The sequence below is a fragment of the Diceros bicornis genome, chromosome 29 (genome assembly GCF_020826845.1).
Source record: "Diceros bicornis minor isolate mBicDic1 chromosome 29, mDicBic1.mat.cur, whole genome shotgun sequence".
In the NCBI taxonomy this organism is placed as follows: Eukaryota; Metazoa; Chordata; class Mammalia; order Perissodactyla; family Rhinocerotidae; genus Diceros; species Diceros bicornis.
Window position 1 is genome coordinate 30,266,058 of NC_080768.1, and position 14,779 is coordinate 30,280,836.

The window sequence follows — 14,779 nt, forward strand, 5'->3', positions numbered from 1 at the left end:
TAAATGCCAAAAACTGATCTGAAGGCCAGGTCAAGGAGGATGCTCCAGCTCACAGATTAACACCTCATAAAATTTAATTCCCTGTCCTGTGGCTGTGGGGGAGGGGAGGCAGCAGACACAAGCAATTAACATATCAGCATTCACGTTCCACGTCCTGGTTTGACTTTTGCGGCACAAAAATATGTGACATCACTCGATGCCTGCTGGTTCGTTGTTTCACTGCAATGCACCAGCTGCTTTGCTCTCTAATTGTGGCTTCCACGTGACCGCCAGCGTAGGTTAGGAGTTATGCTGTATGGGATAACCCTTCCAACTTTGCATCCACCTTTTCTTCCCCCCTGAGCATTTCCTCCCTCTGGTTTTCTTTTCTTTATTTATTTTTCCTCCCTTAGTATCAGGCATGCTGTGCCAGGGACTTCAGATGGCTCCTTCACTTTTAACCTTGTTTTCCCTCGTACCTGACTTCCTCCCTCTCTCCGTCATTCTGTCAGTCTGTCTGTCCTCTTGGTTTGTTTTTCCTTTCCACTTTCAACCCTTTGGTTTGTTTTTGTATAATCTCCGCGGCATCCTAGTCTTTTACCCACTGACTTCGATTCTCCTCCTCCTGTTAATAATCAATGCTATATTAATTTAATTTGACAATGTTCCTGACCTGTTAACTGGAATTTGATTACCATGGGCTTGGCTTGTAGGAAATGTTTTGTTTAATGGTCAAGTCTACTGTATCATAGAAATTAAAATGCACTTTTTCATTTCTAGAAAATTTCCTGCCACTTGCCCTTTCTCAATAGAGACAAAGGTGTGGTTGCTGAGATGAAAGTGTAACTTGGAAATGTTCTAGAAGGCCGCACATTGATGTCCAGATGAGAACCCTTCATTTGCATAAGATTCTCCAGTTCGTGACCAGCTTATCAATCAGAATAGCAAGTTACAGCGCTCACTGTGCACCAGTCTAGTTCTCTTTCTCAGTGAACGGGTGAATATCTGTAAATAAGTGGAATTAGACTGATTGGAAGCTCAGTTCCTAAGGGATCAGGTTCACCATTAAATCAGCCCATCTTGTTAAGAACCTGACCTACCACAGTATAATCCAGTAATCCCCCCCCAAACTGATTTGCAAATAGAAAGACTCCATGAATAAGAGATTGGTTGCATTTGTGGTACAGTAGTACCTTTAATTCAAAGTTCTAAGCATCACACTCCCTTGGGGTAACCTACCTTAGCTAATTTGCCAAGTTGATCAATGCAGGAATGTACAATCTATTCCAAATCACGCATCATTTGCACTAGTGGTTTCTTTATACAGATAAATTAGGCCTCTGAGAACAATTGGTGAAGTGTTAATAATTGTCCCTCAAAGGACAAATCTTCATCCTGGCCCAGGACTACCCTACCCATCATATTGGCTTTTCTCTGATACAGTGCCCTGTTACTCCGCATTGTATTGCTTATGTTCAAATTTGACTGTCAATCTTGGGGATCCTGCTTCGATTTTGTCACTAACTACAAGTCAAGCTCATGTTTGCAAATGTCTTTGAGTTTATTTTTTTTAAGTTAAAAGTGGCTCTTTGTAAAGACCGCCGGAATATAAAATAGCTGGGAAATCAAGAGTCTGGGTGGGAGAAGAAGCGAGGCCGGAGGAGGGGAGGGCCCCAATGATACCAATCCCAGCTTCTTTTATTGGCATTGATTCCTGTTGTCTTTGCAAGAGATTTTGCAAGAGATTTTTTAAAAATAAAAACTACAGTTTTAGCCAAATAGTTATTTTATAATAAATGTTTGTGATTTGCCAGTTTAATGCATATATATCTATAGCTTATAATTAAAGTAATTTTATAGTATAATAGTTTTTATTATAAATGGCCCTAGCTGGTTTTGCTGTTTATGCTCAAAGTGTAGTACAGAGTATGCTGTACCTTAAGTATGTCTGCAAAAGTAATGAATTGTCACATATTTATTTTCTTGTGAACATGGACAATGCCATGCAGCATGCCAACTGTTCAGTTGTAAGTCCTGGCAAGGGTGAGGGACCTTTGGTGACACCTGCTCTCATCCCTTTCCAGAAGCGGAAGAGCTCTACCAGAAGAGAGTGCTGACCATCACCGGCATCTGCATCGCCCTGCTTGTGGTTGGCATCATGTGTGTGGTGGCCTACTGCAAAACCAAGTAAACCTTCCTCCTCCACGCCTGCTCTCCTTAGCGCGCAGACAGCTTAGCTGCCAAGGGCTTTGCAGAAACCAGGCTCCACAGCCTAGTCTGGAAAAAAAGGGTGGGGGGCCCCAGGGGGACTTTTCTCCTTATTTTCTCTTCCGAATAATCCATTTTGAGGACCTTCCCTAGTCACATACATTAGAAAGCTTTGCCTATTTGTGTGAAGCGTTAGACGACTTCTGATAAGTGATCACAGCCCGGTGACTGAAGAAAGGGTTGGAGGGACAGGCTTGTATGGGGACACACTCATGCGTGTGTGGTTGTGGGTATGAGCACCACATCCTGAGAGGAGGGGGGGTGGGTGCCAAAAAGTGTGCTTGTCATGTCGCTGCTGGGGACACGTCCAGTTGTACTCAGACTTAAGAGAGAAAGGAAACTCTTTGTGGTGTTGGCAATGCAGTTTTCTAAACGTTATAGTGATTATTTTTCAATGCTGTCTAATTAGGTTAGCAGTTCAGATGCTCTCAAAGTGTGAGATGTACAAAAGGAATCTCATGGGAGGAAAAATCAAACACAACTTGCTTTGAAAGAATAAAAGAGAAAACATTAAAACAGATTTGCTTTCACTATGCTTGGTCCTTTAAGCTAGGTCCATATTAACAAATATGATTACTGTATGACATGAATTCCCTTCACTTTTCTCTCTTACATAGAACTTCCACTTCAAGTCTGAAATAACGTTATTTAAGTTTGTTTTGTTTTGTTATTTTATCACATGAACTCTCTTGCCAAAACTAGCCATGGGAATATTATTATGATCTGAATGTTGCATTGAGAAGCAAAGACAATACGCTTTTATACCATAAAGTCAAGGGCATGGATGGTGTTTTCTTAATACCCCAGCATTGAGTGTGTGGCCAGATTTGAGTAAGCAATAGAGATAAGCCTTCATGGAATCCACATTATGAGTCTTATTAGATTCAATCTCAGTATTTCAATATTCATTACCTAGTTATACAAAACGGTGTTAGTAGAGTAGGATCATGTTACAATTGTGCCAAAATCTACTGGCAAAATATGTACATATCTTCACTCACACACGGTACTGTACATGCACATACACTACATATGATGTACAGATTCAAAACTAACTGCATTTTCTTAAGAGACACTCAGACAAGCTGTAAACAAAATGAGCCTTCTCAATTGCACAGCACAAATTGTTACCTAAGACAAATGACCATCTGTAAGACTTAGGCAAAGATGGATTGATTAGGAAAGTTGGAGTTTTAGCCAAACATCAGGCCAATAGCCAAATAAGAAGATGACTCATCTCCTCTTCTCTTTTTTTCTTCTTTCTCAGCAGTCCACTTAGATTTCTGTAGGAATCCCATCCAGCTTCTTAAATCTATTTGCTAAGAATGTGTGATTCCACTGCTGCCCATAGGCAGATTCTGAGACGGAGTGGCACACCTCCCCGCCCCTCCCTCACCACTGATCCACTGCCTGAGTTACATGTTTGTAGAATAAACAATTGACTGTGCTAAGAAATGTAAATAGTAGAAAAATAAATGCTTCCTTTCTCATGTTCAGGAAACAGCGGAAAAAGCTTCATGACCGGCTTAGGCAGAGTCTTCGGTCTGAACGGAACAACATGGTGAACATAGCCAATGGGCCTCACCACCCTAATCCACCCCCCGAGAACGTCCAGCTGGTGAATGTATGTTGACTCTGGCCAGTGGAAACGCTGAGCATCTCTCCTCTGTTCAGGCACCTTGAAGTTTATTTCCTAAAGCTCTTAGGCTCTTAGCTGCTGCCATTAATCACCATGGCTTCCAGGACTCCAAGGGTGTGCCAGGAGAAAATAATGGGAACATTTTTCAAAGTGGATTTGGTTACCGTAAAACTAGCACATTTCCTCTTATGAAGTGTTCATTAAGGGGTTGGAACAGTAATGTTGGATTCGTTCTGCAGGGAGGTCAGAACTGGAAGAAAGAAAAGAAAAACACAAAGAAAAATAATAAAATTAATGATACAAGAATCAGACGGAAATGTTTTATTTTTTATAATTTGGCAATGAAGGCTCCTCCAGTCTATAACTGATTAGTACTGGTAATTGAGCTAAGGGCTTTAGAGCGATTTTTATTAGAGGCATTCCACAGTGCCTAATGATCTACTGATTTACAAAGGAAGAAATTAGGGAATGTAAAGGTCAAGTGTCTTATCAAACTTGCCTCTCAGTAGCAAAACTAGAAAAACATGATGCTTTCTTATTCCCTGACTCTTTCTACATGATGCCAAACCCTCCAGGCGAAATAGATCCTTAATCATTCAAGTATTTTGTTTCAAATTTACTGAGCACTTGGCTTTTAAATATAACTAGGTCACAGAATATTAGATTCTGGAGAGTCTTTAGATATCATCTTCCAAACCTCCCTTTTTTTTTTTTTGGTGAGGAATACTGGCCCTGAGCTAACATCTGTTGCCAATCTTCCTCTACTTTGTATTGGGATGCAGCCACGGCATGGCTTGATGAGCAGTGCATCAGTCTGTGCCTGGGATTCAAACCTGTGAGCCCCGGGCCACCAAAGTGGAGCACATGAACTTGACCACTATGCCACTGGGCCGGCCCCCCAAACCTTCCTTTTTTATAGATAAGGGCCAGAGCTGGACTCAGCTTTCCTGGGTTTTGAAGTCTTGCTCTTCCTCTCCCGCCATAATTCTTGTTGTCTTCATTTCCCTCTGATGTTTGGCTTTTTATAAGCAAAGCTTGAAGATTATATTGTAGTACCATTTTCTATCCTATAGAAAAAGGTATATTTTGTGTGGAGCAAATATATCATAGATCCAAGTTCAGAGCTGGCAGTTACTGAACCACCAGAGAGTCTTATAGCAAAGACCTTCAGGAGACTGTTAGAGTCAGGTGCTAATATCTTAACATACTTTGCTGCCTTCCTCGCTCTGCAGTGTTCATGAGAATGTTCTGTACAGTTGATAAATGCGTTCACTACAGACACACCTATAACTGTCGCTATGTGTGTTGTAATACAGAGGAGGCAGAATGACTGCCTGGATTCCACTTATGGCTCACGCTGTGTGACTTTAGCCTTTAACTCTTCTAAACCCTATTTATTTATTATGAAAACAGGCCTCAAAATAATACCTACTTCAAAAAGTTCTTGTGAGCATTAAATAAAATAATCTATGTAAAACACTTGGCCCAGTGGCATTTAGTGAGTGTTCAATAATTGTTAAATATTATTTTCATTAGATTCACTGAGCTTACATTGCCTTCCAAGGAGCAAGAGTGAAATGGTACACAGACTATAAATAGCCCATTATGTATGACATCACCATCTTTTCCTTAAAGCAAGCTAACTGTACGTCCCAGAAAGATCCTCATGGAATAGCCTTTCCACTAAGAGAACCAGCTAGACTTTCAAGCATAATTCAAGTTGTATATTTTTGGGGTTTCCGTGAATATATCAGGTTCTTTTGGAGCCCACAGCCCATCAGATTATAAAGTATCCTGTTTCATTTAAGAGTATTTCTTTCCATATCTTTTCCTGTTACAGAACTCAATTTGGTGTAAATACTAACAGCATTTAAAACACAATTTCAAAATGTGGCTCTTTCACTGATAGAAGGCAGTAAGAGCTACTATGATTTTGGTGATGAAAATAAAGTAGAATCTACTTGCACTGTATATAGGACTTCTATATATTATGTGCTTTGCAAGATGTGTGACCTTGACAACTGCTCTAAATCCTTCAAATCTCTCAGTAGTCTTGTTAGTCTTACCACTGATAACAAGTTAAAAATTTCAGTGATATCATTAGGGCAACATGGGCACTGGGAAATTGAAAGAAAAAGGTATATCCAAAATATAGAGATTTAAAAAAAATCTTTGGGGCCCGCCAGCCTGGTGGTGTAGTGGTTAAGTTTGCACGCTCCACTTTGGCAGCCCGGGGTTCGCACGTTTGGATCCCGGGCATTGGACCTACGCACCGCTTACCAAGCCACGCTGTGGTGGTGTCCCACATATAAAGTAGAGGAAGATGGGCACAGATGTTAGCCCAGGGCCAATCTTCCTCAGCAAAAAGAGGAGGATTGGCAACAGACGTTAGCTCAGGGCTAATCTTCTTCACCAAAAAAAAAAGAAAGAAAAAAATCTTCTACTCACTTGAAATTTGAAATAAAACAAAACATCTCCATGCTTTTGTTTCACTCAAATATCTGTTAGTTTTCTTGCAACAACCATGACAAAAATGAATATTGGGCAGATATTTGTATTGAATTCTAGTCAAGTTATCAATTAGAAACAAAATCTGAGAACTATGTCTGTTTCTGATAATATGTAGTTGTGATTGTAGGACCTACATTGTGTGAACAACTGAAGAGTAATTCATTAACTCCATTCATTGAATCGAAAGGCCACGGTAGCCAGGATAGGATTTGCCATCTGGCCATTGGAAAAATAGAATTTATTATGAAGCATGTGTACTAGAATAGATTTTTTGTGTGTGACAGTGTTAGTATTTTGATTTACATGAATCTTCAAGTTGTATCTCTTTGTTTATCCAGCAATACGTATCTAAAAATGTCATCTCTAGTGAGCATATTGTTGAGAGAGAAGTGGAGACATCTTTTTCCACCAGTCACTATACCTCAACAGCTCATCATTCCACTACTGTCACCCAGACTCCTAGTCACAGGTATGGGAATAAAAATATTGCATGACGCTTCTCCAAGAATGGATTTTACACATGGCCTTTTATCTCACTGCCTCAGAAAGGAAGACGAGACACTTATGAGGCAGTGAGGTATAGTAAAATGTATGGTTTGGGACAAAAACAGACTTTGGACAATAGCTGGCTCTGCCACTTCTTTGCTATTTAAATTTGAGCCTCAATTTTTCCATTACCAAAAAAGGGAAAATAATACCTACCTCACAGTATTGTTGTTCCCCATTTTAGAGATTGTCTTGACTCATTCTCAACCACTCACTGAATTGCTACACTGGGGATCTCTGTCTTAGATGCTATATAATACTTAGAAGTTGACTTCTTCCGATGATTGGATTGCCTGAGAAATGCACATGAAAATTGATTAGACAGCTGGACCCTAAATTCTTAAATGCCCTGGTGACCTATATTTGAGAGCATGCTACCAAGGACAACACTAGACTTCCATATGAAGCTCATAGGACAAAGTGTCTCCTTAACCCAAGCCACTCAAGATCCTACAGACTCTAAGAATATTTTGTACACAGTGGCATTTGATAAGTAAATATGTGTTGAGTGGGTGGACGAATGAATAAACAAAACCTATCTAATTCAAGATCCTTTCTCAAGCAAGTATCTTTATAACAATTCTATTCTAAGACAAGTAATGTAGGGATCTACTGATGGACCAATCATTTGAAATATTTGTCAGATCACTTGCTTTCATTTCCATTTTTGCATATAATATTTTTTTTAAAACCTCTTTGCCTGTTGCATTTCCCCTCTAGCTGGAGCAATGGACACACTGAAAGCATCATTTCGGAAAGCCACTCTGTAATCATGATGTCATCAGTAGAAAACAGTAGGCACAGCAGCCCAACGGGGGGCCCAAGAGGACGTCTTAATGGCATGGGAGGCCCTCGTGAATGTAACAGCTTCCTCAGGCATGCCAGAGAAACCCCTGACTCCTACCGAGACTCTCCTCATAGTGAAAGGTAAAACGGAGGGGGCAAAGCTACTGCAGAGGAGAAAGAACCCCAGTAAGAGAATCCCCATGAGCACCTGCGGCCTCACCTAAGGAAGTCTACTCTAATGAGAATAAGGGGCAGCAGTTCCGTGTTCTAGGAGTGCTTCTAGTTGATGAAGTCATGTTTTTGTTTGACTGAACTCATTTCTTCTGAGATTCTCATGTCGTCCCAGTGGCTGACAGGCAACAAACTCTTAAAGAGCTGTAATGACTTGATGTGGAAGGCGCAGCAAACTTGGAGTTCCCAGCTCTGACCTTAGGCTCAGACCCACTCAGGGTCTCAGTTTTCTCAGTTATAACTTTAGAGAGATGGGATCAATGATTGATAAGGATGCTTCTATAATTCCAATTTGCCAGTTATCCGAATTCTGATCGAGCTGGCCTCGTGTTCTCCAGTGCTAACTCTTTCTTACCTTCCAGCCTCAGTTAAATTAAGTCAAAGGCTATGTCATTGCTGGCTGCCATGGGAAACACCTGCATGTGTTCCACCATATAGTATGCCTTTGATGAATTTCCAAGAAGGGATGAATAAATAAATCTTTTGTGTGCTGCATCTGGCAGTCTTCACAGCTGGTTTTCAAAGCAAATATTGGCTTTGATATGGCCCTTTATTCCAGAATGTTTGGCTTTATTCTAGATATATTGGGTTGGGTTGGGGGAGTTATAGAAAAGGTAAAATAAAGAACAGAAGAAAGTAAACTAAAAGAGATACTTAATAGGACTATTGAATACATAGATTCTCTTTATCCATTTTCACCTAAACTGGGAGAGTTCTACCAACCAGCATTTCTAGCCCATCGGTTAGCTGTTTGTTTTCAAATCCAGTGGGGTTTTGTTTGTTTGTTTGTTTACTTTATTGTCATCTCAGTCTAATCTTTGACCACTTGCTAAAAGGTTTACATAATGTCAAATCCCTACTTATTTGGTAGTTACATGGTTGGAGGCCATTTTGATAGACTCTTTCCACTCACGGACTGGGAAGTAGTTACAACAAAGGATGACTAGTTCTGGCCTTGCAGGACATATAGAGCCTGCTGCCCACTTCTTCAAGGGCCCTTACGCCAAAATGGCATTTCAGAGCTTTATGGAATTAGGAGTTGCTCTGTAACTCATCTATGAAAAAGTAGACATGGTCCAAAACTGGTTTAAAACATTAGTCTTAAATTCATATAATTATATCTTTGTGTATTAAGGAAGTCTATCTGTCCTAATTCAATCTTTTTTGAAACCTTGAAAAGAAATTAGGGATAAATTCTTTCTTCATCACTACATGTGATGTTTATCTTTAAAGGTTGACGTTTCCCTGCTGTGGTAGGCTTCCTTGCACACCCCAGATATCATCTAGGACTGAAAAATATACCTGAACCTAGAGATCATGGAGAGAAAACATGAATCCCTTTTATGTGTTGGTTGAATTTGGATTAGCATTTCTCAGAGAGCTTAATTTAAGTATTGCCAAAGCAAAGTCTGAAGACTCGAGCCCCAAATAGTTCAATCTCTAGACACTTTCCCATTTTAGATACAGCTAGATCTCACATCCATATGACTCTGAATCATGGCTGAAAAGCAGGAAAGTTAATAGGTTTCCTGTTCCTGTTAGCTGAAGTTCAGATGATGGTGTCCCGTGTCATCACAGGTCATGTCAAATTAGATTCTGTGAATGCCAACGTGAAGAAAAGAGTCCTTTAGTGTTATGTATTGGTAACATTTTTATCAAAGCTGAGGAATGTGACTCTGAATAAACCGCATCTTCCTCAGTGCCAAGTCAGGTCTTCTTGTTCTGGGGGAAGAAAGCATGATATGGTAAAAACAATGCACTTGATGTCTTGACAATGAGAGTCCCTGAGCATTATCAGACATATAACATGACATAAGGTAACATGGTCCAGCCAACCCTTGGGCAGTCACAAAAGATAACCCAAAGACTGATGCGGCTGTGGGTTTTGGAAGAGAGGCAAACCGGAGTTTGAACATCGAAACCAACATAAGGTTCTCTCAGCTTATCTTTGAATGTCTTGGTCACTGGGATGGATAGTTGCAAATTGAATGTTAAGAAGTAGTATTTCATGGAAAAATTAAAAGCACACAAATGTGTTTCACTGTTATCAGGAATAAATCTAAGTTACTATGCTCTTTTTTTTTCATAAGACATAACCTTATAGCTGAGCTAAGGAGAAACAAGGCACACAGATCCAAATGCATGCAGATCCAGCTATCAGCAACTCATCTTAGATCTTCTTCCATTCCCCATTTGGGCTTCATTCTCTAAGACCCCTTGGCCTTTAGGAAGGTATAGTATTTAAGTAATACTTCTTTCCCTTCCAAATCCCTGAGCCTTGGTCTTTATAAACTGAGAGGTTTCCGGGACCTGGTGGCCTCTTATCTTGACTCACATGCTTTTATGTAAAATCATGATGAGATTGAAAATCCCAAAAGCTTTGATGAGCTAGGCAATTTAGCTGATCTTTGCATGTACTCCTCTAAGGAAACTCTTGGCTACATAATTTTAGATTCCAAGGGTGCTGAATGTTCTAGTGTAAAAATCGAGACATATACAATGAATAGAAATTCTTAGTTCTCTGATTATATGATATTGTGAACTCTGTCCCCTTACCCTCCCTGCTCTATGCCTCTTATTCCACCACACTTATGCCGGGTATTCTGTGCTCACACAGGTATGTGTCAGCAATGACCACCCCAGCTCGTATGTCACCTGTAGATTTCCACACGCCAAGCTCCCCCAAATCGCCCCCTTCGGAAGTGTCTCCACCAGTGTCCAGCACGACGGTGTCCATGCCCTCCATGGCAGTCAGCCCCTTCGTGGAAGAAGAGAGACCTCTGCTTCTCGTGACCCCACCAAGGCTGCGGGAGAAGTATGACCACCACTCTCAGCAATTCAACTCCTTCCACCACAACCCTGCGCATGAGAGCAACAGCCTGCCCCCTAGCCCCTTGAGGATAGTGGAGGATGAGGAGTATGAAACGACCCAGGAGTACGAGCCAGCTCAAGAGCCTGTTAAGAAACTCGCCAACAGCCGGCGGGCCAAAAGAACCAAGCCCAATGGCCACATTGCCAACAGATTGGAAATGGACAGCAACACAAGTGCTGAGAGCAGTAACTCAGAGAGTGAAACAGAAGATGAAAGAGTAGGTGAAGATACGCCTTTCCTGGGCATACAGAACCCCCTGGCAGCCAGTCTTGAGGCAGCACCTGCCTTCCGCCTGGCTGACAGCAGGACTAACCCAGCAGGCCGCTTTTCTGCACAGGAAGAATTGCAGGCCAGGCTGTCTAGTGTAATCGCTAACCAAGACCCTATTGCTGTATAAAACCTAAATAAACACATAGATTCACCTGTAAAACTTTATTTTATATAATAAAGTATTCCACCTTAAATTAAACAATTTATTTTATTTTAGCAGTTCTGCAAATAGAAAACAGGAAAAAAAAACTTTTATAAATTAAATATATGTATGTAAAAATGTGTTATGTGCCATATGTAGCAATTTTTTACAGTATTTCAAAACAAGAAAGATATCAATGGTGCCTTTCTGTTATGTTATGTCAAGAGCAAGTTTTGTACAATTACCGTGTTTGCTTTTCCACAGTATTTTAGCAAAACCTCCCATCTATTCAGTTTTTGCTGGCTTCTTGTGCATTGCACTATGATGTTGACTGGATGTATGATTTGCAAGACTTGCAACTGTCCCTCGTTTGCTTCCAGTAGCCCCCAGTCAGTACATCCTGTAATGGCACACCCATCCAAATACTCTTCTCTTTTGTATGAACTTTTCTTTTGCCTTCAGCGTATGAAATGAGTTGTGTCTACTCTGCCAGCCAAAGGTTTGCTTCATTGGGCTCTGAGATAATAGTAGATCCAACAGCATGCTACTATTAATTACAGCAGGAAACTGCATTAAGTAACGTTAAATATTAGGAAGAAAGTAATATCGTGATTTTTTAAAAACTATATTATTAATCAGAAGACAGCTTGCTCTCACTAAAAGGAGCTACCATTTACTTTATTTTGATTTATTTTTCTTGACAAAAAGCAACAGTTTGGGGATAGCATAGAAAATGGGTTTGGCTTGCTATTGGAGTAAACCCAACATCTTATAAGAGGACTCAATTTCACTTTCTCTTCGGGGAATGACACAGCGGGTCATCTAGTTGAAGATCAAACCATGGCTAAAAAAGGTGCAATCATTCCTGGCTTGTGTTTTTCACTGGTTTTGGAGCTCGTGATTGGTTGTGTCTTCTTGGCTCAAGAACAGACGTGTGATGGCACAAAAACCCCTGCTTAAACAGCATACTCTGCCATTTGTCTGAAATAATTCTAGAGTGAAATGTATCTGCTGTCCATAGTGATAATTTGTCATCTTACGGAAATATTTCCATCGTTGAGTGTCTAGAAGTACTGAATGGATAGAAGATACTAGTGGGGAATGGCTGTGTGACTTGGTTGCAATTTTAAACAGTTTTGTTGACCACTCTTTTCTCCTCATTATTTTTCTCTTGTTTTTTCATGTTGCCTTGATTAGGTCATAACTGTGCATGAAGATTTTTGTCAGGAATGGCCAATGTGTATGTGATTTGTGATTAGTAAGAACTTTCCACGAGTGAGGATTCACCAGGAAATGTCAATAGTGTTGGAAAGATTGCACCTTTACTTGCAGAAATGACCCCCACCTGTGTCCCGACCTCTCAATCTGCAGCCTGCATCACCCATTTTTCCCCTTTCTTACTTTTTGCTTTATTGCCACAAAACAGGACTAAGATGGGTCTAAGCTTTGCATGTTCTCTTGTGATTGTAAATCCAAGGAAGGCCTATAGGTATTAACATTTGAAATAGCTGCTAATTCAGGAAAATAAGAGAATTTTTTAAAAAAATGCAGGACCCATTTCATGCCCTGCCTGATATCTGTCAAATCAGTCTGGAGTTTTACTTAGGTTCCAAGTGGCCTCCTAGGAGCCACGGGACAAAATTCGAAACAGATCAGCAGGGGGTTTAAAATACCAGGCATGAGGTCAGTGAGAGTAACTACTTCTTGTTTGCTGGTGAACTGAATCTATTTCTTCACCAAATCTCTATGTTAAAATTAAAGGGAAGAAGTGACATGATAGTAGGTCTTAGATGAAAAATGCAGGCTGGGCATGAGTCGTGTCTGACGTTTCTACAATCCACAGAGATGCCTGTCTGCAGGTCCTTGAAGTTACTCTTAGTGTTTGGTATCCCAAGCTGTCCTTCATGTTCAGATACCACTGTCTCTGTGCTCGGCAGGGTCCTCATTTGCTTGTTAACCTACGCAAAGGAGCCCCTGTCAGGCTGCACGAGCTGCACTGATTTCCCAGTTCTGTAGAAATGAGTAAGCTCACGGCAGGGGGAAGAAGACAGTCAACCCAAAGAGATTCTCTAAGTTATTCTAATATTGCCTTTGAAGGCCTTGACTCATTCTTAGAGTATTTCAGTAAAGAAATTCCTACCATTAATTACAAGTCTAAAATTCTGTTTCAAATTCTTCAGGCATTGGACCATTCAAATGTCCCATTCTGGAGAATTGCAGGAATAAATAAAACCTTCTGTTGAGAACAATGAACATTTTCCTCAGTATGAAAATTGATGTCAATTTTCAGGTTGCAAAAATATGTGCAAATTAAGGCAAGAGGAAATTTTATTTCCAACTTGCTTCTGGTCACTCACAGAGGTGTCATATTAGTTGGGACGGCCTTTCCATCCATAGAACAAGAGATTCCCCTGATAACAAAGGCCAGCTGACTCCTCAGGGCCACCTGCTGTGGCCACCAGATTTGTGTCCACAGGGACACCTCTGTGATGTCTAATTGCCACATCGCTCTCAACCATCCCTGTTTATAAACTCAGGCAGTGCAGAGGCAATTCTAAGAAGGAGTAGGAACCTATGTTCCCAGCATATGGAAAATTTTCATAAGTTTTCAGGTAGTAAAAATTGCCCAGAAGTTTGTCAGCAACTTTGTTTCCTGGGTCTGAGATCATACCCCACTGAGAGGTATGTAGTGGGGCATAGTATATGCAAAACTCCTTTTTCTCACTCAAGATTCCTTTTCTGTCCTACTCTCCCTTGTTGCCTGGCATGTCTTTTTTTTCAAGAGTGATTGGACAGCCTCATGCTTTCTGCAAAATAACACTCTGCCTGGGTATATGTGAATGTATCCCGAACACCAACATACCATATCTTCCCTGTTTAAGTATGACTGTCTTGATATAGGTGAGGTTTATCCAGGGTAACTTGCTCAGTAAATATTCCTTTTTTTGGCCTGGAGTTGAAAGGGACATGGCTCTCATAGGTGAAAATAAGGAAGGCCAGGTTTTACCTTTTAGTGCTGGCTGTCTTCCACCAGCCACAGAGATTTCTATCTGCAAAGATCCATGAAACACTGCAGAGAAATGCAGACAAAAAGAAATGGCCACATATCACAAGTTCTATTATATATTCTTTTGTAAATACACATTGTACATTACTTGGATGTTTTCCTAAATCATTTACTGTCTTTATGAGTTAATGTCAGTTTTTTACCCTCTCAACTTACTGTGTAACATTGTAAATAACATAATGTCCTTTATTATTTATATTTAAGCATCTAACATAGAGTTGTTTTCATATAAGTTTAAGGTAAATGTCAAAAATATATGTTTTTTTGTTTTTCTTTGCTTTAAAATTATGTATCTTTTCCTTTTTCTTTTTTTTTTAAAGAATAATTTATTGTTCAGGAGAAAGAATGTATATGTAATTGAAACTATTTGAAGAATGCACATTTGAAGGCCGTGAGGTACTGATAAACTAAAGAATTTATTATCCAAAATACTAAGCAATAAGTAATTGTGATTTATTTAAAGTTTTG

At 40.2% G+C, this 14,779-nt stretch overlaps 1 protein-coding gene across 7 annotated transcripts in view; it reads left to right on the forward strand.

Annotated features, from left to right (window-relative positions):
* The window catches only part of NRG1 (neuregulin 1), a 215,189-nt gene extending 200,679 nt beyond the window's left edge, over nucleotides 1-14,510 (forward strand). For 5 of the 7 annotated variants that reach the window (XM_058525174.1, XM_058525175.1, XM_058525172.1 and 2 more), the window contains 5 exons: nucleotides 2,064-2,166; nucleotides 3,745-3,871; nucleotides 6,736-6,866; nucleotides 7,664-7,870; nucleotides 10,578-14,510. In XM_058525174.1, coding sequence (XP_058381157.1) covers nucleotides 2,064-2,166; nucleotides 3,745-3,871; nucleotides 6,736-6,866; nucleotides 7,664-7,870; nucleotides 10,578-11,229 — 1,220 coding nt within the window. In that variant the 3' untranslated portion in view covers nucleotides 11,230-14,510. Of the gene's footprint in view, nucleotides 1-2,063; nucleotides 2,167-3,744; nucleotides 3,872-6,735; nucleotides 6,867-7,663; nucleotides 7,871-10,050; nucleotides 10,193-10,577 lie in introns of all 7 variants that reach the window. The other 2 variants (XM_058525176.1, XM_058525177.1) reach the window with 1 other exon arrangement.
* The last annotated feature ends 269 nt before the right edge of the window (nucleotides 14,511-14,779 follow it).